The sequence below is a fragment of the Cucurbita pepo genome, chromosome LG19, assembly GCF_002806865.2.
Source record: "Cucurbita pepo subsp. pepo cultivar mu-cu-16 chromosome LG19, ASM280686v2, whole genome shotgun sequence".
NCBI classification, from domain to species: Eukaryota; Viridiplantae; Streptophyta; class Magnoliopsida; order Cucurbitales; family Cucurbitaceae; genus Cucurbita; species Cucurbita pepo.
The window spans coordinates 4,292,010-4,315,822 of NC_036656.1; the positions used below are offsets into that span (position 1 = coordinate 4,292,010).

Below are 23,813 nucleotides of genomic sequence, written 5' to 3' on the forward strand. Positions count from 1 at the left end.
GGTATTATTGTTTGTTCATTACTTGTAAAAATGCTAATATAGTAAGCAATAAATGACTTGTTTAATTATGATTTTAATTTTCTTTGTTAACTATTTGAGTTTTGAATAAAATTTGCTATATTCATTCATTATATAAAATTTTAAAAAATACAAGTCAACTTTTTAATTGGTTTTCCAAAATATTTATTTTGAATTTTCGTAAGAATAATGGAAAAATAAATAAAAGAAAACTAAAGAATTATCTCATGTATTCATTTTTAGATTTAAAAAATTTTCCTCCATAGATAAAATTAATATTAAAGCTGAAAAAATTAAAAAAGTAAAATAATTAATAATAATATATATATGCTTAGGGGCTTAATTTCACATCTTTTCAAGAATAATTCCATTATTAAAATAATCGATTTAATTTTCAAAATTTAAAGCCTATATATTAAAAATAAAATAAGTAAAAATAAAATAAGTATGGATGTTTAGGTGTTTATAATAAAATCAATATATATATATAAGAGTTTCGGTACCAATACTACGTTGTGATCATAATTTATTTATATGAGGATTGACCTATAATTTTTTTCCTTCTTTCCGAGCAGGATTAGAGACAATGTTGAATTGAGACCCCACGCTTCATTGGACTTTAGGCGTGGAACGTGTGTTCAACCTAAGCTTAGCTCGGACTAAGGTAGACTTTGGTGCGTTTTGACCAAGTAATTAATTTCTTTATGTATACCCAATTTTACTTCGAGTCAGAATACCAGTTTGGTCCCTAAATAGTATTTAAAAATAATTAAAGACGTTTTGTGTGAACAGATGAAATAAGAAACAATAATTTAATTAAAAATAATAATTAATAACAATTAATTATTAATTAATAAAGGTCCCACCTGACCGCCTCATTCTCCCTGTCTCTCGTCTCCTTTCAGGTGGGCTCATCAAGAAATCTGAACAGTCAATTCCAAATTCCATGTAATACTCTGGTTTTTGCATGGTTCTTTCAACTCCACGGAATGCCTTGTTCGAAGCTTGATTGGCTTGAATCGGAGTCCGCGATGGTTGGTCACGCTAATTCTTCCGATGCGTTCTCTTTCATTTCCAAAGGATGGAGGGAGGTTCGTGATTCAGCGGATGCGGATCTTCGCTTGATTAAGGCCAGAGCCAACTCCTTCAAGAATTTGGCGACCTCGTTCGACCGTGAAATCGAGAATTTCTTTAACTCGGCTACTACTTTCTATGTTCCTGCAATTGGTTCGGGATCCTCTCCTCCTGCTGAGATTGAGTTTGTGAAGAATTTGCAGCTGAAGATATCGGCGGATCGCAGGGTCTATGCCTCGCCGAGCTTTAGCAAAAAAATGCTGGAGAAATTGAAGCCGAGGACGAGAATTCGGATTAATTTGTCTTCTATTAAGAACGCAATTGTGTCGGAGGTTGAAGATGGAAATGGATTGAAGAAATGGAATAGAGTGAGGTTTGGGGAGTTTTGGGGAGAGAATGAGAGCGAGGAGGGGAAGGATGTTAGGGCTTGGGAGCCAATCCAAGCATTGAAGACGAGATTGAGGGAGTTTGAGATGTTTGAGGGCTTTAAGAACAGCGATTTCGTGAAGAAAGTGAAGTCGAGCTTGGTGAGTTATTGTTCTTTAATCTTATTTAGCATGTTCCTGCACAATAAATCATTGGCATGATTTGTTTATTGTTCTTGCAGAGTTCTTCCAAGATGTCACAATATTCAAATTTACTGTACTATTATTCATTGCAATTGTGTGGAATCATTGATTAAAAAGATTACTAGATTAATATCATCATTGTAAACTAGCTCTACCCTTCAGTTGTTTGTTTCCGTTTTGATGATGATCAAAAAAGAAATCAGGCATTTCTGTTCCCTAATGATTTATTTGAATCTCTTTTTTGCAGAGATCAATTTGCAAGGACCCTGAAGACTCAAAGGTTGGGCTTCTCTTTATTATTACATTATTTTTCTTTCTTTAGCCTAGAAGTAGGATGTCAATAGATCATGGTTAAGGATGCTTCAATTTCTCTCTTGTTTAGTATAATTAAGCTAATGATTGTCGTAATTTTTTATCATATAGGAGGTGCTGCCACTGGATGTATCAGAGCTTATAGCATGTTTAGTTAGGAAATCTGGACCTTTTCTTGATCAAATTGGCATTAGTAGAGGTAATAACCTTTTAACTTCTTATAGTTAGCTAGAACTGTAGCCTTTAAGATCTCTTGATGTGCTCTACCACTTCAGGTAGGGGCTTTTCTTGGGGTCGGGGTCGGTGAGGGGGGAGTATAAATGCCTCTCCTTCAAAAATTTCCATGTTGACATTCTGTTCATACTGTTTTGGGATAATGTTGAAAAAAGGAAGTTTGCATTTACGTACGCAAATCATATTTCTTCCTACCCATCTTTGGATTATCATTGACATTCCATGTTGGGCAAGATCTTTGAATCGTTGTTAGCATTTTGAAACCTCGAGCAAGTTTTGTGGGTACCTTTTGCCTCTGTTTGATGATAGTGAATAAGGTGTACGAGATGGATTTGAGGGGATTGGGATGTGGGGGGTAGTAATCTACATGGTTTCACTTGTGTTTCTCACTTGCATAGAATCATAAAATGGTTCTGAATCGAAATTGGATTATCGGTTTCCTTGTTTAGTGAAGCAATGTGCTCAAGTTCCCTCCTCGTCCAACATGCTCTCCTCTCTCTCCCTCTTAGTTCTACATAACCTGCTGATAGTATTCTTGCAGATGTTTGTGATAAGATAGTGTAGAACTTGTGTAACAAACGCAAGAATCAATTTATATGGGGCTCCTCTACGGGAGAAACCTCTGTAGGAAATGATAATGTAAATGATGAATTGGATTCAGGGATAGCCAGTGTCCTCCAAAGTACCGGTTATTGCTATGATGGTGGATTTTGGACTGATCATACAAAGCACGTACCGTCAGATGGGAAAAGGCATTTTGCAATTGTCACGACGGCTAGCCTTCCATGGATGACGGGAACAGCCGTAAATCCCTTGTTTAGAGCTGCATATCTAGCACAATCTGCGAAGCACAATGTGACATTATTAGTTCCTTGGCTTTCCATGTCAGATCAGAAGTTAGTTTATCTTAGTCCTCTCACCTTCAGTTCTCCAGAAGAGCAAGAAGTTTACATTCGTAAATGGCTTGAGGAAAGAATTGGCTTCAAGCCTGATTTTAAGATTTCATTCTATCCAGGAAAGGCGAGTTTCTTGTGAATAGCTAAAATCATTGTTTCCCAACGGATTGAACATCAACTGATTTATGGTTTTTGTTTTATAGTTCTCGAAAAAAAGGCGGAGTATCTTACCTGCTGGGGATACTTCCCAGTTTGTTCCTTCTAAGGACGCCGACATAGCAATCTTGGAAGAACCAGAACACCTTAATTGGTATCATCATGGCAGACGTTGGACCGATAAATTTAACCTTGTTGTTGGGGTTGTTCATACAAATTACCTGGAATACATAAAGCGGGAGAAGAATGGTGCTGTCCAAGCTTTCCTTGTGAAGCACATAAACAACTGGGTCATCCGAGCACACTGTCACAAGGTATTGGTCTGATAACACCAGTTTTTTCTAATTCAGACTGCTTATTCTTGTTTGCGAAGTATGAACTCCCAAGCGTTCCTTTGTAATTGGCTCGCTCTTGTATCCTTGTGGATTCTTAGAGTTACAATTACTTGACCATTTTCCCACTCTTTCCAGGTTCTTCGACTTTCTGCTGCCACACAAGATCTTCCCAAGTCTGTTATTTGCAATGTCCATGGTGTAAATCCAAAGTTTTTAAAAATTGGGGATAAAGTCGAAGAAGATAGGAAACTTGGGAATCTAGCTTTTTCAAAAGGCGCTTATTTCTTAGGCAAAATGGTCTGGGCAAAAGGATTCAGAGAATTAATAGATTTGCTGGCAAAACACAAGCATGACCTTGATGGATTCAATTTGGATGTGTTCGGAAATGGAGAGGACGCCGACGAGGTTCAGAGCGCGGCTAAAAAGTTAGAGTTGAATGTAAACTTTTTGAGCGGAAGGGATCACGCCCACGATTCATCTCATGGGTAAGATCATGCAGACGATTCATAGATGTGATTCTATGAAGCTTAAACAGTGTTTCATTGATAAAGAAATCTTCTATTGCATTGAATTACCACTGAAAAAAGAACCTACAAAGTTCTGCAATTGAGTTCTTTTTATTCATACTCTGAAAGTATTTCTATTTTCTCCTTGAAGGTACAAAGTTTTTATAAACCCGAGTGTTAGCGACGTGCTCTGTACAGCAACAGCCGAGGCTCTTGCCATGGGAAAATTTGTAGTATGTGCAGATCATCCATCCAACGACTTCTTCAGGTCCTTCCGCAACTGCTCGATTTACAAGTCATCTGATGATTTTATTGCCAAAGTAAAAGAGGCATTAGAAAACGAACCACTCCCTCTCACTCCTGAGGAAAGGTACAATCTCTCATGGGAGGCTGCCACTGAGAGATTCTTGGAGTATTCTGATCTTAACAAAGTCTTGAACAACGATCGAGAATTAGAATCAAACGATACCGATGGGAAAACAATCAGCAAATCAATCTTAACATCTAGTTTGACAAAAGCTGTTGATGGGGGTCTTGCGTTTGCCCATTACTGTATCACCGGTAACGAATTCCTCAGACTTTGTACCGGAGCAATCCCCGGGACTCGCAACTATGACGAAGAGCACCGTAAGGAACTACATCTTTCTCCTCAGGTTGAAAATCCTATCCATACATGTTAAGCAGGTAAGTAAAAAAAATTTATCTTCCAAACCGTCTTTAATGTATCGAAAACATGTTTATTCCTTGGACTCGTACATTACGAATCCGTAGCTAGTTTAGATAGGTGTAGAAGCATATCCAAGGATCATTATTTCCCCTCTTATAGGGCTGTGCCCTGTAGAGTAGAAAATAGAATGTGCGTAGAGGATCTGGTATGCTGTTGGGCAGTGGAGATTTAGAAACGCTTCATTGCCATTTCCTTGATTAGGAGGGTTACAATATACAGCCACATTATCAAACTATATTCATCCTACCTTCCTAAATTTGTTGTGTTGCTTGGATGTGCTACTTTTTATGATAGAATAGAATCGAATAAATTAGTAAGCTTGACTAATCTATAGCTCAATCGATAAAACACTAATTATGAAGGTCGATTGTTTGACTCTCCACCCTGTAATTTCTGAGTCGAGAGACGACAAAAAGCTTGCCCCTTGCTATGATGTTGTGTATCATGCATATGTTCTATTATTCCTTAAACGCATAAGAGAGTACTTTTTATGATCTTTAGAACATGGACTTGTTAAAATGCTAAAACTATATTTGGGGGAACCTAGTTGCTGTCAGTCGGGGAGGGTAAATACATTGACCCGTGAACATGCCCAGAAAGTGGGGCGAAGACTTGCTTATGAAAGACTACTTTCCAAGTCGAATGAGCACAAAGTTATCAAGATTGTTAAAATTAGATTTGGGAGGGGAGGGGATCTAGCTACTGTCGATCGGGGCGGGTATTGCCCAAAAATTGGGGCGAAGACCTACACTCATAAGTCTTTCTAAGTTGAATCAGATTAAATATATGCTCTAAGTTGAATCAGACTCGGTATGACAAATTCGTAAGTGGCTAAATCAGTTAGAATATTGATTAAAAGCTATCTCGTGAATAGAGGAAAAGAAAAGAACGACAAAATTCGAGGGAAGTGAATCCAGGATTCGATAGGGAGCGAATACAAATTCATTTTTTTCCTCCCAAAACATTATAAAAGAGATCAAACTCCTAGAACTACCAATGGGTTCGGCACTGAATTTGTTTTTATTGAAAGTGCTTAATTTTTTTATTTAAATAATCACTTACCACCAAACCTTTCTGATTGTGAAAGCATCCATTGATAAGTTTTGAAAAAGTTTAAATGTTTGATAAGGTCTGCTCCATTATATATGCATTTAAATAAAGTGGAAAATGGAATAATCTTTTTAATTTCTTTTCTGCTTCTAATAATTCAATATATTTTATACATCCTTCCTAATATAATTAAACATGTGAAATAAAATACATTCACCTAAGTGTATCCAAATCCATAATGCTTGATGAGCTAAGTATTTAAATAAACCTAAAGTTTCAATTAATTAATATTGGAAAGCCATGAAATTTATAAATCATAATTCATATTATTTTAATTCTTCATGATAATGTTAATCATATCTTTAATATTCACTTAATTTCCAAAGCTTCGTACATTAATTTAAATATTAAAACGTCAGTGCATCTTCTTTTTCGTTTTAAAATTAATGCTTCTTGCTTTTCACTTTTCAATTATCTTGTTCACCGTGACCTAATTCTTCAAATTAATATTTTATTACTTAATTATTATTTTCAAGATAACATATTTAAGGACTATTTTATTGTTATTATTATTTAATTAGTTCATGTTAAGTCGCTCTAAAATATGGGCATCTTTTCATCTTAAATATTACCCTGTAGTAAAACAATTAACTTGATGAGATAGAAGCGTCACTCGTTAAATTCCAAGATTATTTAGTTGCAAACACGAGTCTCGTTTTCAATAACCCTTCTCGTAACATTTGATAATACACGTGATTATAACATTATCAATCACGAGCCTTCTCGAACAACCTTCAAATATGCATATTATTGGTACAGAAAGTATCCACAAATTCGTAAAGCGGGACAATGTTTATTTGTTTATATAAAGTAAAACCAATGTTTTATTTTTTCTTATGAGTGAAGTTACCATTTTCATTAGACCATATCTCTTAGATTTCATTGGTATGTATACACATCATGTATCAGTTTATGTAGATATTATTTGAGTGGTGGCTTGGTGCTTATACTCTTTACATTTGGACTCTTACCATTGCTCAATACATTATTATCTTTCTAGGGCCAATAATAGAACATCCCCATCTTCCCTTCTCTCGATACCAACCTAAAAAATCTACACGTTCTTTGTTCGGTAGGTTCAAGGTATATTTTATATCTTAAACGGTATAAAACAACCGATCACGTTGTTCCAGCTTACTTTAACATAGCTATCTTTCGATCACTGTTGGATGCAAGATAAAGAATTTGTATGTTCTTCTAATACCCATTAGATACATGTTCAAAATAAGCCGCCCCCAGTTGTTAATTAGGGTTAGAAGGACCAGAAACAAGCAAGATTCACGAAAAAAACAACCGTAACAATCAAATAAAAAGACAACGACGATATGGAATGGTGAGCGGCATTATTTTAACCCTAATTTTTAGGTCACCCTCTCCCTCTCCCTCTCCCTCTCCCTCCCTTAGTTGGGTGGCTCTTTCTCTGAGTACTTTTGGTGGAATCATTTCAGCTTTGGGAGAGTGAAAGTGGGTATCATACAGTGATGAACCACTACTTAACCAAGATCAATTGTCCCTTAACTCTTAACCCTTTTCAATATATTCTCATTACTGTCAAAATGAAATGAATTTGATATCAAAAAGCTCCAAATTTTGATATCAAAATGACACCCAAATCACTCACACACTCAGACAAACTCATTTGGGTGCATGGTCAAACCCTCCCCTTAATGCTCCCCAGCTGTGTTTTCCATTATTTTAAACCCTATTTTGAACATTGCCTATTCATAAAGGCATCACCTTTTTCCATTCTAAATCTAATTCTCTCTTCAAACCCCATATGCTTCCAATTCAAAAACATAATATTCTTTTTGCACCCACAAAATTCCCTTTATAAATATGCATGAAAATAACTCAATTTCTCACTCATTCACCATATTACCTTAAATTCCTCGAATGTTACCCATGGCTGCTCATCAACCAAAGCTTGGAGCTATGAGCGTTATGGAGAGGACAGTGAAGCTTGGAAGAGATGACCCAAGGCGAATTATTCACTCATTGAAAGTGGGCTTAGCTCTTACCTTTGTTTCCTTGTTGTATTATTGGAGGCCTCTCTATGATGGCTTTGGAATTGCTGCCATTTGGGCTGTTCTTACTGTTGTGGTAATTTTTGAATTTACTGTAGGTAACCAACCAAATTCACCTCCATTTTCACTAACCCAATTAAGAACATGACACAAAGAACAAAAATTTATTAAATTTGGTGTTGAATTTCAGGTGCTACACTGTCGAAAGGTTTGAATAGAGGGCTTGGAACACTGCTTGCTGGAGCTTTGGGTGTCGGAGCTCAGCATTTTGCTAGCCTTTTTGGGCAAACTGGAGAGCCTATTGTTCTTGGCTTCTTTGTTTTTTTGTTAGGTATATGTCGGTTTATTATTACGATCGGAACGGATTTTGTTATCGACTTCTTATGATTTTGATATTTTGACAGCGGCTGCGTCGACGTTTTCTCGATTCTTTCCACGGATTAAAGCTCGTTATGATTATGGGGTTTTGATTTTCATTTTAACGTTTAGTTTAGTTTCGGTTTCCGGGTATCGAGTTGAGAAAATCTTGGAGTTGGCTCATCAACGACTATCGACTATTTTGATTGGTGGAGCTACGTGTATCTTTATTTCTCTATTTATATGTCCTGTTTGGGCGGGTGAATCGCTTCATAATATTATCGTTTCGAATATCGAGAAACTCGCGAATTATCTCGAAGGTAACTGTTGGTTTTGAGTCTGTTTGAAATGACTTTCCGTTAATTCAAAAGGTATGTTTAATGATTTCGAGGTGATCGTTGTGTATAGGGTTTGGAGGTGAATATTTTCGATATGAGGATGGAGAGAATGTTGATGAAGACTCCAAACACAACAAATTATCATCTCTTCAAGCTTATAAAACCGTGCTGACTTCACAATCATCGGAAGAATCTCTGGTAATTTTGATCTTTGTTTCGTTCTTATGAATCGAAATCGAGCATTTACAGATGAACTGATATGAATTTCTTTGTATTTTGGAGGCAAATTTTGCATCGTGGGAACCCCGTCATGGAAAATTCTCGTTTCGTCATCCGTGGAAACAGTATTTGAAAATTGGATCACTCACTCGACAATGTGCGTATCAAATCGAGTCGCTTAATGGCTATATCAATGTCCCAACTGAAATCCAAGTAAGAAGTTTATGATTCAAGTAATAGTAATATTGTAACGATCTCATTGAATAAGTAATTAAATTATTCATTTGAAGGTGGCGATTCAATTTCGGAGAAGAATAGAAGAATCATGCAATGCCATAAGCTCAGAATCCGGGAAAGCTCTACGTATATTAGCTTCATCCATCAAAACAATGACAAACCCGTCTTCATCGAGCAAAACCCACATCGAAAACGCCACGGCCGCCATCGATGAGCTTAAGAACACACTCAAAACTGGATATATGGAGAGCTCTGACCTTCTAGGGATCATACCAGATGCAACAGTTTGTTGCATATTGATCGACATCGTGAAGTCGGTGGAGAAGATATTGGAGGCTATCGAAGAGCTCGGTGTGTTGGCGAGCTTCAAAAGCGTGGAGCCGACGGTGTCACCGGAGAAGTCGACGCAGTTGCTTCATCGAGGGATCGTGAACCCGTTGTTCGACGGGGAGTGTGGAGATCATGTTGTAATTATGGTGGATAATGAAGTAGAAGTTGGTAAGAGTCATGGTTTAGAGGTGAAGCCAAGCAATGGGGAGATGGTGTGTAAATAGGGTATTAGAAGGAAGCCAAGAATATTTTTGAAACTTGGCCAAATTAGAAGAACAAACTCTTTGTATTAACATCTCATATTATATAAAGATATGAATCGATGAACTAGGGTTTTGTAAACTTTCGATTTGGATCGATTCACCTGTAAAACGAATTAGGATTTGGAATCTAAATTCGACACTTGATGATTCCGACATTCCATAGCATCACCACGACATTCCATAGCATCACCACGGCATCACCACAACCCCGACAGTCCACTGCATCTCCATGACATGATCACGACCCCAACATTCCGCTGCATCCCCCACGACATGACCACGACCCCGATATTCCACTGCATCCACGACATGACCACGACCCCGACATTCCACTGCATCCCACACAACATGACCACGACCCCGACATTCCACTACATCCCTCACGACATGACCACGACCCTGACATTCCACTACATCCCCACGGCATGACCACACCCCAACATTCCACTACATCCCCACGACATGACCATGACCCCGACATTCCACTGCATCTCCCACGACATGACCACGACCCCGACATTCCACTGCATCCCCACGGCATGACACCGACCCTGACATTCCACTGCATCCCCACGACATGACCACGTTGGTATATGTAGTAACTCCTATTTTTTTTAAGGTTTTCTCAACTGTTTTATCCTCAGGGTCACTCCGTAACAGCCCAAGCCCACCGCTAGTAGCTATTATTCATTTTGACCCATTACGTATCACTATCAGCCTCACGGTTTTAAAACGCATCTACTAGGGAGAGATTTTCACATCTTTATAAAGAATGCTTCATTCTTCTCTTCAACCAACGTGGGATCTCACAATCCACCCTCTCGCTTTGGCCCGTTACGTATCACCATCAGCCTCATAGTTTTAAAACGTGTCTACTAGGGAGATGCTTTCACACCTTTTAAAGGGTTCTTCGTTCTCCTCTCCAACCAACGTGGGATCTCACACACTCTCATTCGAATATGGTCTCAGTTCATTCATATATCTCTTATATACTCGAACGTCACATCAAACCTCTTAATAATATGCTATAGCTTGAAACGTGTTTATTTTGATTCAAGTCTAAAACCATAGAATAAGACAACGAGTTTGTTGCAATATAAAAAGTCAATGGTCGTTGTTATGTTCTTTAATTTCAGCTGTGATTATGATTGGATACTCTTTGACCGTTGAAATTCGTAACAAATATTTAAATTCACACACACACACAACTTGCCAATTATTCCTATCCAATTTGCCTAAAAATTATTACAACTTGCATAATATTAACCTTGTTTATTATAATAATTATTATTATTGAATTTTAATTAAATTAAAAAATTGAAAACATACAAAAATTTGAACTCAGACATTATTTAAATGTTTTATTTTTTAAAAAAAAATACATAAAATTAAAAAATATATGTTTATTTTTTATATAAATGAAAAATACTGGAATAATTTAAAAGTCAACCTAAACATGACTCGCTCGTAACATTTTTTTCCTCATATTTATAATATAATTTTTTAATAAAAAAATTTTAACCTCTAATTTGTTTAATTTAAATAATTAATTAGGAAGGGGAGTTGGTGAGAGGTGGAGTGTTTACCTTAGCTGGTTATGCGTTGACTTCCAAATATTGTAGAATGATTGTTACGTATATCTAAGTCAAACATCTTGTACTATTTAACTTAAGGTGAATAAATAAATAAATAAATAAATAAATATTTAAAACTATAATATTCTTGTTTAATAATTACTAAAAAATATTTTTAATTTTAAGAAAATTTGAGCTTATGGGTATAAAATAACAAAAAAAGAAAAAAAAACCCNCAAAAAATGAGAGAAAAAGTAGAGTAGAGAAAGAATATCAAAAGACAAGAGAGAAGTCAATCGAAATAAAAAATAGAAAAAAAAACCCAATTAAAAAAAATAATATATATATAATATCTTAAGAGAATTAATAAAATAAAATAAAATAAAATAAAGGAAGTAGAAGACTTGTTCTAAGGTATTTGAAAAGTCAACCTTGCCGTTCCACCCTCATTAAATTCCTAATGGCCATTCCACTTTTCTCTTAATTCCTCAAGATCATTGAGATTTAGAGTAAAAGAATCACTATGAATGATTTGTTTTCCTCCGATTCCTTCCGTCGGGATCCGCACCACCACTCCGTCGAGATGGCCCCCGACGTTCCGTCGTCAACGACTATCAATCTCAACAATTTCTTTGAAGATGTCGAGTCCGTGAAAGCGGAATTGGCGGAGCTTGAACGCCTCCATCGAAGCCTCCAGAATTCTCATGAACATAGTAAGACTTTGCATAACTCGAAGGCGATTAAGGATCTTCGATCTCGAATGGAATCAGATTTGACTTTGGCTTTGAAGAAAGCTAGGTTTATCAAGCTTCGATTGGAGGAACTCGACCGGTCCAATATCGAGAATCGAAATCTTCCTGGTTGTGGGTATGGCTCCTCTGCTGACCGGTCTAGAACTTCCGTCGTCAATGGATTGAGGAAGAATCTTTGTGATTCGATGGAGAATTTCAACCGGTTGAGAGAGGAGATCTCGTCGACGTATAAGGAGACAATCGAACGAAGATATTTTACGATTACAGGGGAGAATCCCGATGAGAAGACGATCGATCTCTTGATCTCTACAGGTTCGGTTTTCGGTTCTTGAATTTGTGATTATTTTAGATTTTCATTTCCCGTAATTAAAAACAGTGTATATATGGTATGATAAAGGTGAAAGCGAGACATTCCTACAAAAAGCTATACAAAAGCAAGGAAAAGGCAAAGTTCTCGAAACAATCCAAGAGATTCAAGAAAGACACGACGCAGTGAAAGACATTGAGAAGAACCTGAAAGAGCTACACCAAGTGTTCATGGACATGGCGGTACTAGTCCAAACGCAAGGGCAACATTTGGACGACATTGAGAGCCAAGTGACTCGAGCCAACTCAGCCATCAAGCGCGGTGCCACTGAGCTACAAACCGCAAGACACTACCAAAAAAACACGAGAAAATGGATGTGCATAGGCGGTGCTGCTTTTATATTTATCCTCTTCATCATTATTCTTTCTGTCGTCCTCGCCAACAAGAAGTAATGTTTACGAGCATCGTTTCACAACTATTTTGTTTTTTACTTTAATTTTTGTTGTTCTAAAAAATTATTTAATCTTTGAAGTGTCATCGTGCAATGAACTATAAAAATTATCAACTTTAAATATAATATAGTATAGATTGCTCGATATATTGATGCTCAAAGCGTGTTGATATTTTCTTAGAAGCGTATGATTATGCATCGGTTATTAAAAATTTAAAAATAATAAAATGAACGAGACCGAACGGCATCAAATTCAAAGTAATAATTTTTAATGGCTATATTGTAATTATTTTGAAATAAAATTAGTGAAATTTATGTCACTTATTATATTGTCATTTTCAAACATTGAATGATGTTTGTAGTGTAATAACTTTATCATCAATTATCATTTATAATTAAATAATTAAATCTTTAGCCAATGTATTTATTCATCCAATGGTCACATGCATACCCGTTGACTTCATTTTTTAAACCCTAAATATAGAATTTTATTTTGTCTTTAATTTTCAATTTTATTTCTAATTCTTATAAATTGGATTAATTTTAATATTTTATCCGAACGATCATATGTTTAAATTCTTAGTAGAGATGTCTACGAGACGGAGCGGAGACAGTAAAATCGCCTCCTATTTCAATTTCCATTTCTGCAAAATTCTCAATTTATTTTTGGGAGATCAAATTGAGGAATTCGAGGGATCAGTTTCCTATGGAAAAATTTTTCCCTCTTCACACAACAAATCCACTTTGAAGTTGACTTATTTGGTTCGGTCAATGGTCGAAATGCGTACCAGGTTTCATAGGGGCCCAATGCCTCAATAGCACCTTTGTTTAATTTCGAATGAGACTGTATATCCGAAACACATCTTTTTATATATTTTCTTTATAAAAAAATTCATTTAAAAAAAAAATTTAATAGATAATTTCTATTTTAAAAATAATTCATGTTCCATTTTAATCTTAACTGAGTTTGTAAGTCAAAGTTGGAGGGCAAAATGGGCATTTTGCCCCTCAGCCCGTTATGGATTCTCTACGAGTCATCTGCAGAAGAGAAAAGTGTGAGAAAGAAAGTTGGGAGAAAACTTGAGAGGGAAAAGTAAATTGACGAGTTCTCGTTGGAGAATCACCAACGAAATTCATCATCTGTCGAGACTTACATTTTAGAGATTCTTATTCTTAGAGAGAAGAAAGACTCGTGTTGTTGAGGTTCCATCTTTCGTCAAGATTCGGGAGAAATCCTCTACCGAGACTTACACTCTGGAGCTTCTCCTTGGAGAGAAGAAAGACTCGTGTTGTTGAGGTTCCATCTTCCGTCAAGATTCGAGATAAATCTATAAGGTAAAATCTCGAACGTTATTCTTCATATTTGAAATCTTCGTTTGGGAATAGAGTGTTAAAATTTGCTATCTTCATATATATTTCTGAATTAAAAAAATAATGGATATAAATGTATTTAAATATTGCATCAATGGTCAATAAATTTTAATATTTAGTGAAAAAAAGAGTCAAACATTATGCATTATAAATAAACCTTAATTGGCATTGACTTTTAAATAGAGCCATAAAAAATTCCAAAATAATCAATGAGACTTACAACAATGGCAACTGATAAATCCAATCTTCTCACCGTTTTCCCTCTCCGGCTGCGGCTATTGCTCCTCTGCATCTCACCGTGATGAACAACGGCACCGACGACGGCGGCGGATTTCTGTCCTCAGGCAACATCGGCGGAGACGGATATGGAATCGGCGTCTCGTTAGGGCTTTTGATTCTCATCACTACAATCCTCTTGGCTTCCTATTACTGCACCAGAGTCGCCCAATCACCGACCTCCGGGATTCAGAGCAACGCCAATCTCTCGCCGCCGCCGCCGCCTCGGCTGGCGGAGGAGGATGCCGTTGTTGTCGTCGATATCGGAATCGATCAGGAGACGATTAGGAATTTTCCGAAATTGCTGTATTCAGAGGCGAAGATTCAGAACAACGATTCCTCTGCTTCTTGTTGCTCTATCTGTTTGGCCGATTACAAAAACTCCGATGTTCTTCGGATTTTGCCTGATTGCGGTCATTTGTTCCATCTCAAGTGCGTCGATCCGTGGCTGAGGCTTCACCCAACCTGTCCGTTTTGCCGGACCTCGCCTATTCCGACGCCGTTATCGACTCCTCTGGCGGAGCAAGTTCCATTGGCGAGATGGCACGGTTGAAGAAGACGATCCGACGGCATTTTCTCCATTCATTCGTTTGTTACGGATCGATCCGACTCCTCAATCGCGATCGCCATAGTTAGAAACTCTCACCCTCAATCTCCAATTCTCCTCAACAAAATTCTCGTACTCTCGAGAATCTTGTTATGCTATAATACCACAACTTTCAATGTTTCGATACCGCTTCTTGTACCGTAATGCCACAACCTTCAAAACTCTGATATTACTTGTTATGTCGTAATGGTACAACCTTCAATGCTCTGATACTTAATTATTTTTGCCAAATGTCATAACTAAAATATTATGATATCGAATTGTTGTAGCGGAAGTGGAAGCAAGATCGATCGTGCACACCACATGGTTCAATAAGAAGAAATTCTCTTACATTCACTAGTGGTAGCCAATCGCTGTAACCACAGTGTTTATCTGTGTATCACTAACATACAAAATGATAATGATTCCACGTCTCAAAACAATGCTAGACTTTCTTTTATATAAACATAACAATATTAATTCTCGTATGAACCGAGAATATGAACTAGAAGTGTTATTAACTGAACGAGAGTTAATAACCAAAATAAATGAGATATGAACCATCGAGGGGTATGAACTAAAGGAGAGTTATGACAATACATTTTCATGACAACTTACAACAAATCTTGATTCTGATTGATGATGTGATGCTTGGGAATGAGTAATTAATATTTAAAAAAAACTAATAAATATTGCAACGATTATTTACTTATAGATTATAATGTTTATCTCGAAAATAAGATTTTATGATAAAAATTTGTTACACCATTTTCAAATTTGAATAAAAAAATTGAAAATTTCCCAAAAAGAATGAATTTCGCTTAATATTTATTTATCCGAAATTTGTAAGCCATTTTCTATTCAAATGAAGACGACGGCGAAGAATTTTGGAAACAATTTCAGAAACGGAGAAGTGGAGAACGAACATAGAGAGAAGAGAGACTCATCCAAATCCTCACTTCAGGTTCTTTACCAGATTCATCACACCATCCATTATCCTTGTTACCACATGCCGCCGACCTTCGCTTTCTCTCGAGGAGATCCGATTGCTGGTACGTTACCGCTATTCTTCTTATATTCGGATTTTGTAGAAATTGTTTGCGTCTGAGATGTTGAAATGAAGTTGAAATTTATGATTTCGAGCTTAAATAGCATTCCAAGAAGATCAACCACACTTAGGCGATCTTTAGAATCTTCAGGTCCATAATCAGTTTAGAGTTTTTTGCGCGTGCAATTTTCTTTTCTGTGATTAGACGTTGTGTTATTTTGTTGATTTTCTGTGTCGATTTTGTTTTTCAATACAGAAATTAGTCTTGGATAAACGCTATCGCTTGATGTATATAATGTTTGGTATTACCTCGTGAAATACGTAGGTGCAGTTCTGTATGCTGTATTTTCCAAGTGCAGAGGCCGTTTTGGCCTGTGTAAATTGTGAGGATTGTTAGCGATAGAATGCAAATTAGCCTATGACATCTCATTTCGAGGCTACGATTTTTCAAATTTTAGATATCTCCTTGTTAAATGGTTAGATCTTTGAAGTTCATGCGGATTGTCAAACTTGTAAAGGAATGCAATGAGTGGAAGAAGTATACAAAATCACAGTTGGGAAGGCTGAAGGAGTGAGGAACTGGGGAATCCTTCAGGTCTTTAGGTTTGATACTACAGAATTTGTTCACATCAAAATCAAAAAGTTAATTATTTAGTGTGTAAAGGATTTGTTGTGTATAATGCCACAACCTTCCATGCTCTTATACCACTAGTTGTACCTTAATGCCACAACCAAAACATTCTGATACCTAATGTAGCAGAGACGGAAGTAAGATCGATTACAAAATTCCTCTCACACTACTAAGTCTCTTTTACAAAATTCCTCCCAATTGCCTCTAGACAAATACAAAATGATAATGACTCCACACCTCCAAACAATGCTAGACAAGCCTTTGTATAGATATAGTAATACTAATTCTTATACATGAACCAAATAAACGAGAAAATGAACCAAAAAGGTTATGAACTAAATGAGAGTTATGAACCAAAATAAATGAAAATATGAATCAAAATGATTATGAACTAAATTAGAGTTACGACAATACATTTTCCTGACAACTTACAACAGGATTTAGAATCCATGATGTACTTTCATCCAATTGTTGGTAATGGATATGTGTTTTAGTTTAGTGATGTTAGCCAAAACTGTAGAAGCACATCTATATCCAAAACGGTAGAAGGTTAGGTTTTTGAGCATACAAAATAAGAATGTTAGCCTTGACCTTTTGCCAAATTTCCATCTTGATGGATCCTCTGAGACTGGAAGTATATCTTGTTGTTTAAACTGGTATTTGAGTTAGGCTACTGCTGAACGTATATCTATGGTTCATGGATAACTTGGTGGTCTTATTGCAGGACAATATTGTGTATCCCATTAGGAAGTAGCTACATTGTGATATATAGTCTTGTTACGTTTTCTGTATAATTTATCTTGTTTCTTCGGATCAACAGCTTCAGTTGCTTATTGTCTATAAACTATGAAATAATCAGTGAGATGGTGAAAACGAAACAAAGACAGAATATTACTCTTAGTCATCTTTCTGGCTCTTCAAACTCCATTGTCGGTTTGGATATGCACGGAGATGATAGTTGGGTGGTGGTAAAGAAGCAGATAGTCGAAATCCTAGTGCCTTCTATGGCGATAGCTCAAAAATCCTCAACCTCCATTGCTGGACAAAGTCAGCTGCAACCACTTGCCAAGGAAGTAACAAAATGCCAATCAGGAGCTCTTGAAAAGACATGTTTAGAAGTGTCCGCAGCTGTGCTGCCATCGGCTTCTAAAATGTTAAGCTACAAAGTCTGAAACCTTCCCCTGTTCATTGTAATTTGACATTGAAAGAACCATTGAAGCAAGATATCAGGCCCCAAAATCAAGATAAAGCTTTCAATATCCAATTCGTGGGTATTTTCCGGAGAAAAGGTATCAATAAGTTTCAGCTGGTAAATCTAACCATGAAAAAGCTGAAAAATATAGGTGCAAATGCGGTGGGGCCTTGTAGAAAACTGATACATGCAATTGATTGTGTCTATCAACCCTTCAATTCTTAAACTTTTGGGCGAGTATCTCTTGGATGATAAAAGTTCCACACCGGCTAATTTAGGGAATGATCATGGGTTTATAATCAAATAATATTCTTTCCATTGGTATGAGGCCTTTTGGGGAAGCCCAAAGCAAAACCATGAGAGCTTATGCTCAAAGTGGACAATATCATACCATTGTGGAGAGTCGTGTTCGTCTAACATGGTATCAAAGTCATGCCCTAAACTTAGTCGTGCAAATAGATTAGTAAATCCTCAAATATCTTACAAAGGACTCCAAAAGAAAAGGAGTTGAGACTCTTGAAGGCATAGTAAAAAATGACTAAGGCTCCAAAAGAAAAAGGAAGCGTACTTTGTTCGAGGGGAGGTGTTTGATGATGGAAGTCCCACATCGGCTAATTTAGAGAATGATCATGGGTTTATAATCAAATAATACTCTCTCCATTAGTACGAGACCTTTTGGGGAAGCCCAAAGCAAAGTCATGAGAGCTTATGCTCAAAGTGGACAATGTCATACCATTGTGGAGAGTCGTGTTCTTCTAACAGTATTGACCCTTCAGTTCTTAAACTTTTGGGCGGGTTTATGGTATTTAACCGATGGTTTATTCATCTTGATGTGTCTTGAATCAGTTCGGGTTCAGAAAAATGAACCAAGCCCAACTCGAAATGCTTATCCAACCTAACCCAACCCAACCCAATCCCTGTAATTCGAGTTGGGTTAAAGGTACACCTTAGTTAGTGGTACAAAGAGAAATTAGTTAGTGGTACAAAGAGAAATGATATATTGGCTTTGTTCTAAATGTGTCTATTGAATCTTCGTTGGCCGAAAGAGTATGGTTTAGGCCAATCTCGTGGGTTAGGATTTTGATTTTGAATAGAGGACTGAAAAATAGGCAGAAAACTCTGTAAATCTCCGATCGAAGAACACCTGTTACCATTTATTTATTCAACTTATTATCTTTGACAAACTTTCATGAATCACATGGAAGAACACTATGGATAGTTCATCAGGATAATTCAGTATGTGAAATTCAAAGAGAGTTTTGAAGCATAAAACGTTTGATAATAGCCAGGACTTGATCGCCCAGTTGAGTATCTTGAGAACTAGTGAAGAACCCATGTTGTTTGCCTTCAAACTCCACATACTCAATTCTGTGTCCCAATTGTGAGAGTGTTTTGGCATAGTGTTGGACTCTGTCTTTCAGCAATTCATTTTCACCAACCATCACCATGATCGGCTCCAAATTCACTCCTTCAAGGCTCTTGCTTGATGGCCCAAATGGGTTTGCCAATGGGTGGTCTCTATCTTCTCCCAAGGGTAATGATAGCCTCCAAAACCTGATCCATCAATTGTGAGACTCATTAAAGTGTTCATAAAAGACATGTCTTCCAATCTTTAGTAATGTCATTCATCCACTCGAATTGACATCGATACTTGAAGGAGGACATCTTTTTATGTTCATAAATAATGTTCAATGACAGTACTTATTGTGAGATCCCACATCGATTAGAGAGGAGAACGAGTGCCAGCGAGGACGCTGGCCTTGAAGGAAGGTGGATTATAAGACCCCACGAAGCATTCTTTATAAGGGTGAGGAAACTTCTTCCTAACAGACACGTTTTAAAACCTCGAGGAGAAGCCGGAAAGAGGAAGGCCAAAACAGACATATCTGCTAGCAGTGGATGCAGTGGACTTGGGCTGTTACACCTATCGACCTTGTTTGATAAATTATATATATATATATATATATATATAGATATATTTTTGTATATATTCTATAGTGTTATCCACAAATAAGTATAGGTTTGAGTGGTTGGGTTGTGACATCACTACAAAGGGAATGAGTTTATGAAGCATAGAGATCTGGTTAGAATCCATAAGTCGCTTTCCCTCTCTTTTTCCAAAAGATTCGAATGAATTATGTGTGAGAGATTTAAGGAAAGAATATTAAGAAAATGTAATTAGTTAGTGCATAATTAGGGTATGAGATTATTAAACCTTCCACTATGCTTCTTTTATTTCATTGTTTAATCATTGTCTCCTCCATAATTTTGTTTAAACTATAATCAGTTGATTGTAACTCCACTATGAAACAAAACAAAAACAAAACAAAAAAACAATCATATTTGAAAAGTTAAAAGATTTAGGTCAAATAAATTAAATTAATGGATAAGTTTAATTGAATGAACTTATCCATTAATTTTTTTATAAAATAAATATAAATAAAGTGGCTAAATCCTAACAGATTTCAGTAAAATATTATAATTAAAACTTTAATATTGTTTTAAGTCACTTTCTAAATGCATTATAATTTATAAGTGCTCTTACAAAAATATCAGAAAGGAAGAAAAATATGGCTCCAAACATTAAGTTTTTATTTTTTATTTGCTGACGAAGATCAAATTTAATTGAATCTTATCTCATCATCTCTTAATTTAAGATATTAAACTCAAATTACACCAAATTTATTTTTAATGAACTCTAAATTTTGGTATTTTTATATTATTATAATTATAATTATTTTAGTTTAGGTATTTATATATTGTGTGATTTGGATTTTAGCAATAAATCCAGGAAGTTGTGGTGTGATAATGGTGGGTCAAAAGTCCAAGGCATAGACTAGATCTCTCCTTTTACCTGGTGGAGATTTGAATATGACATTTCTAAGAAATTATTTTCTTAAATTCATTTTTTAATAAATTAAATAAATAAATAAATAATATAAATAATAAGAGAGTGGTTAGGAGTGGACCATAGATTTCAACCTTTAACATTCAAAATAGAAATATACTTTTTTTTTTTATAAATAAATAAATTTAAAAAATTAATAATATTTTGTGGCTGACTAGGAAAAGAATAATAGCCACGTGGAGTGGGTGATGAGGTGGAAATAGATGTTTGGGAAGATGATAGAAGATTAGGTTAGATTGAGAAGAAAAGAAAGTCAACTATTTGGTTTTGACTATTTTCCCATCATCCATTTGCACTGCATGCCTTCTTTTTTTTTTTCTTTTTCTTCTACTTTTTATTATTTTCTCACTCCCCTTTTTTCTTTTTTTCCAAAAACAAAATAACTAATTTATTATCTTATAGAAATTTTCTTCAAAGAATCAAGGAAATTGAGAGATTAAAAAAAAAATTCAAATATTTAGACCAATGGATAGAATTATAAATATATATTGCATGGTAGACTGAATTTTTAAAAGCCAAGATTGGGTAACAAATTTGATTAAAATATTCTGATTTTAAAAATAAAATTTTGTGGTATTTATGTGTTTAAAAAAAAAATACTTCTGAAATTTTGTGATATTTATCTAGGGTTATTTTCGTCATTTGAATTGTGCAATTGATTTTAGATAAAATATTTAAACAATATAACTTCTAATAATAATAATAATAATAAATAAATAAATAATTTAAAAATGACGGGAAGGAGTTGTGCCAACATGACTACCAATTTTAAATAATATAATACAGTGATAATTTTCCCTAATAATTTTCAATTTAAAATATCAATTTTCTCTGTCTATTTTATAAATCTTAATATTAATTTTTATAGTTAGTTTTATTTATTTTTTTTCTTTTACTAAAAAGAGTTTAATTAAGTAATTAGCCCTAAATGTTGTATAAAAAAAATCATATTTTTCAAAATTTACAGAGAAATATTAATTTGTTTTTTTAAAAAGTTACTAAATTAAGATTTATTGAAGANATAAAAAAAAAAAAAAAAAAGAATCTTATAGTTAGAGAGAGAGGAGGACGTGTACCTGTCAAGCGCGTCCAAGTTCAGAAAATCTTCCGGCGGACCCTCCTCTGATTTCGTCCTCACCACTCCGCCGAAGAACGGCGCCATTAAAACAAATCCTCTAATTCTCACTCCAAATCTTCCACGATCATTCCCAAACCCTACCGCCAAATGATGCGCAATGTTCCCTCCCGACGAGTCTCCCATCACAAATACCCTCTCCAAATCCGCTCCTTCTTCAATCCACGCGTCTTCCCCCTTTCTCACCCACTCGATCGCTTTTTCTCCGTCTTCCACCGCCGCAGGAAGCCGATTTTCCGGTGCTAGACGGTAGTCCGGCACGATTACTAGCGCTTCCAACCCTAGGGCAAGCCGAACGCAGCAATTGTGCGGATTCGCCCAGGATCGGGAGCCAACGCAGAAACCACCGCCGTGGAGGAAGAACAGGACTGGAAGTTTAGTGTTGGAATTTAATGATACTGCTGGTTTTATGAGACGGAGGTGGAGACCGTGAACGGCGTCGTAGAGAACGTCGCGGAAGACGACGGAGCTGTCGTCGGTGATTGGAAACGGGAAGCGGATTTCGTCGGAGCGGAAGACGGTGCCGTCGCTGTAGAGTTGGAGCACGCCCATGCAATCTTCGACAATGTAAGGAAGGGAACCCATGTGTGTGTATATATATATATATATATATTTCTTTTTTCCTTTTTTCTTTTTTTTTTTTAATTATGGTGGAAATGAAGGGAAGGGGCAAGAGGCTTTTATACACAGACGAAGGGAGGGTAGAATGGTAATTTCACAGGGGAGTGGTGGTGGATGAGTAAATTGACGTTTTTAAAAAAAGTAAAAATAAAAATGTTTAAATTGGCTAATAAATTAAAAAAATATATAATAATTAGTCAAAATATTATCTTTAATGTTGTTTAATTTACAGAGGTCAATTAAAAATGGTAATGACAGCTTTATTACTTAAATTGGGGTAACAATAAACATAACTAATGAAAAGGGGTAATTAGCCGACTTAGATTATTTAAGGTTTAAATAATTGGGTGTTTATTGTTTCATGCCACTGTAATTATTTATAATTTAAAAATATGGGTCGGTGAAAAGAGTTTTCAATTAAAGTTGATTTAGTGGGAAAATATTAGGTTAATTAGTATGATATTAATATGGACTTTGAAATATGGATTATTCAACGTATAATGATGGATGTTTTTTTAGTCTAAGTTGTAACAATGAGCTGATAAATTGATATAAAGTTAATGCAACGTTCTCAACGTTACCGGGTATAACATTTTCAATATGTCTTGAATTATTTCTAAAGTTGAAAAACTATTCCTACGAATCAACACGAGTTATTATGGCATGTTTTGTTCTCACTCACATCTTCCTAGAAAAATTATTGAATGATCACTCAACTTAGGATTACGAGTTGAACACATTTAATTTTAGAGTTACTATGATCAAGCCACCGAAAGAAAATGTGTATATCATTGGTATCAATAATAACTATCCATTCTTATATATATTTCTTAGCTATCACATAATTATTCTCGTTTGAATATGGCGTCGCTTCATTCATGTAACTCTTCTTTACTCAAGCATCACACAAAACATATTAATATACAAATTAAACTTATGATTGACCAAGTGTATAATATCGACCGAAAAGTATGGTCATTAATGTGGGCATATGGAAGGTGCAAAGTATAAAAGAATAGTGTGAGGTAAGTGGGATGAAAATTTAAAACTTCAAGGGTTGAATAAAAAGCAAAATAAAGAAAATAAAGAAACAAAAAGGGTCACGTGATGAGGCAGTTGACCTCTAGGCTACAGCCTCCAAGATGGTGGCGTTGTGCAATTTAGCATTCCAATTATTGAGACCTGAACCCCTAATAATTTAAATGGTTGCTTTTTTAAGGTTACCCTTTAAAACAATGCATTTTTTGTTCAAATTT

The 23,813-nt window shown here is 35.7% G+C and overlaps 5 protein-coding genes across 5 annotated transcripts; 4 read left to right on the top strand and 1 right to left on the bottom strand.

Moving 5' to 3' along the window:
* Positions 1-908: 908 nt before the first annotated feature.
* Positions 909-5,083, top strand: LOC111782189 (digalactosyldiacylglycerol synthase 1, chloroplastic-like). The gene is made up of 7 exons (XM_023663010.1): positions 909-1,619; positions 1,909-1,941; positions 2,085-2,172; positions 2,869-3,227; positions 3,307-3,573; positions 3,730-4,079; positions 4,252-5,083. The coding sequence occupies exons 1-7, from the start codon at positions 1,008-1,010 to the stop codon at positions 4,778-4,780; spliced, it is 2,238 nt and encodes a 745-aa protein (XP_023518778.1). The 5' UTR covers positions 909-1,007; the 3' UTR covers positions 4,781-5,083.
* A 2,786-nt stretch (positions 5,084-7,869) lies between these two features.
* Positions 7,870-9,666, top strand: LOC111782214 (aluminum-activated malate transporter 8-like). Its single transcript, XM_023663040.1, has 6 exons — positions 7,870-8,059; positions 8,152-8,292; positions 8,366-8,638; positions 8,727-8,854; positions 8,939-9,088; positions 9,166-9,666. Exons 1-6 carry the CDS (start codon positions 7,870-7,872, stop codon positions 9,664-9,666), a joined length of 1,383 nt encoding a protein of 460 aa, XP_023518808.1.
* A 2,136-nt stretch (positions 9,667-11,802) lies between these two features.
* On the top strand, positions 11,803-12,790 carry LOC111781659 (syntaxin-121-like). Its single transcript, XM_023662345.1, has 2 exons — positions 11,803-12,343; positions 12,429-12,790. The coding sequence occupies exons 1-2, from the start codon at positions 11,803-11,805 to the stop codon at positions 12,788-12,790; spliced, it is 903 nt and encodes a 300-aa protein (XP_023518113.1).
* A 1,566-nt stretch (positions 12,791-14,356) lies between these two features.
* On the top strand, positions 14,357-15,173 carry LOC111782200 (RING-H2 finger protein ATL70-like). Its single transcript, XM_023663021.1, has one exon. It carries the CDS (start codon positions 14,462-14,464, stop codon positions 14,987-14,989), a length of 528 nt encoding a protein of 175 aa, XP_023518789.1. The 5' UTR covers positions 14,357-14,461; the 3' UTR covers positions 14,990-15,173.
* Positions 15,174-19,012: 3,839 nt separating this feature from the next.
* On the bottom strand, positions 19,013-22,566 carry LOC111781139 (probable carboxylesterase 15). Its single transcript, XM_023661587.1, has 2 exons — positions 21,878-22,566; positions 19,013-19,447 (listed from the first exon to the last, which is right to left on the bottom strand). Exons 1-2 carry the CDS (start codon positions 22,519-22,521, stop codon positions 19,141-19,143), a joined length of 951 nt encoding a protein of 316 aa, XP_023517355.1. The 5' UTR covers positions 22,522-22,566; the 3' UTR covers positions 19,013-19,140.
* Between the last annotated feature and the right edge of the window lie 1,247 nt (positions 22,567-23,813).

Coding starts and splice junctions, on each gene's coding strand:
- LOC111782214 (XM_023663040.1), top strand. CDS start 7,870: ATGAGCGTTATGGAGAGGACAGTGAAGCTTGGAAGAGATGACCCAAGG. Junction 8,293..8,365: donor CTTCTTTGTTTTTTTGTTAG/GTATATGTCGGT, acceptor ATATTTTGACAG/CGGCTGCGTCGACGTTTTCT. Junction 9,089..9,165: donor ATGTCCCAACTGAAATCCAA/GTAAGAAGTTTA, acceptor ATTCATTTGAAG/GTGGCGATTCAATTTCGGAG.
- LOC111781139 (XM_023661587.1), bottom strand. CDS start 22,521: ATGGGTTCCCTTCCTTACATTGTCGAAGATTGCATGGGCGTGCTCCAA. Junction 19,448..21,877: donor AACTTGGACGCGCTTGACAG/GTACACGTCCTC, acceptor TTGATGGATCAG/GTTTTGGAGGCTATCATTAC.
- LOC111782200 (XM_023663021.1), top strand. CDS start 14,462: ATGAACAACGGCACCGACGACGGCGGCGGATTTCTGTCCTCAGGCAAC.
- LOC111782189 (XM_023663010.1), top strand. CDS start 1,008: ATGCCTTGTTCGAAGCTTGATTGGCTTGAATCGGAGTCCGCGATGGTT. Junction 1,620..1,908: donor AGAAAGTGAAGTCGAGCTTG/GTGAGTTATTGT, acceptor TCTTTTTTGCAG/AGATCAATTTGCAAGGACCC. Junction 2,173..2,868: donor TCAAATTGGCATTAGTAGAG/GTAATAACCTTT, acceptor AATTGGATTCAG/GGATAGCCAGTGTCCTCCAA.
- LOC111781659 (XM_023662345.1), top strand. CDS start 11,803: ATGAATGATTTGTTTTCCTCCGATTCCTTCCGTCGGGATCCGCACCAC. Junction 12,344..12,428: donor CGATCTCTTGATCTCTACAG/GTTCGGTTTTCG, acceptor GGTATGATAAAG/GTGAAAGCGAGACATTCCTA.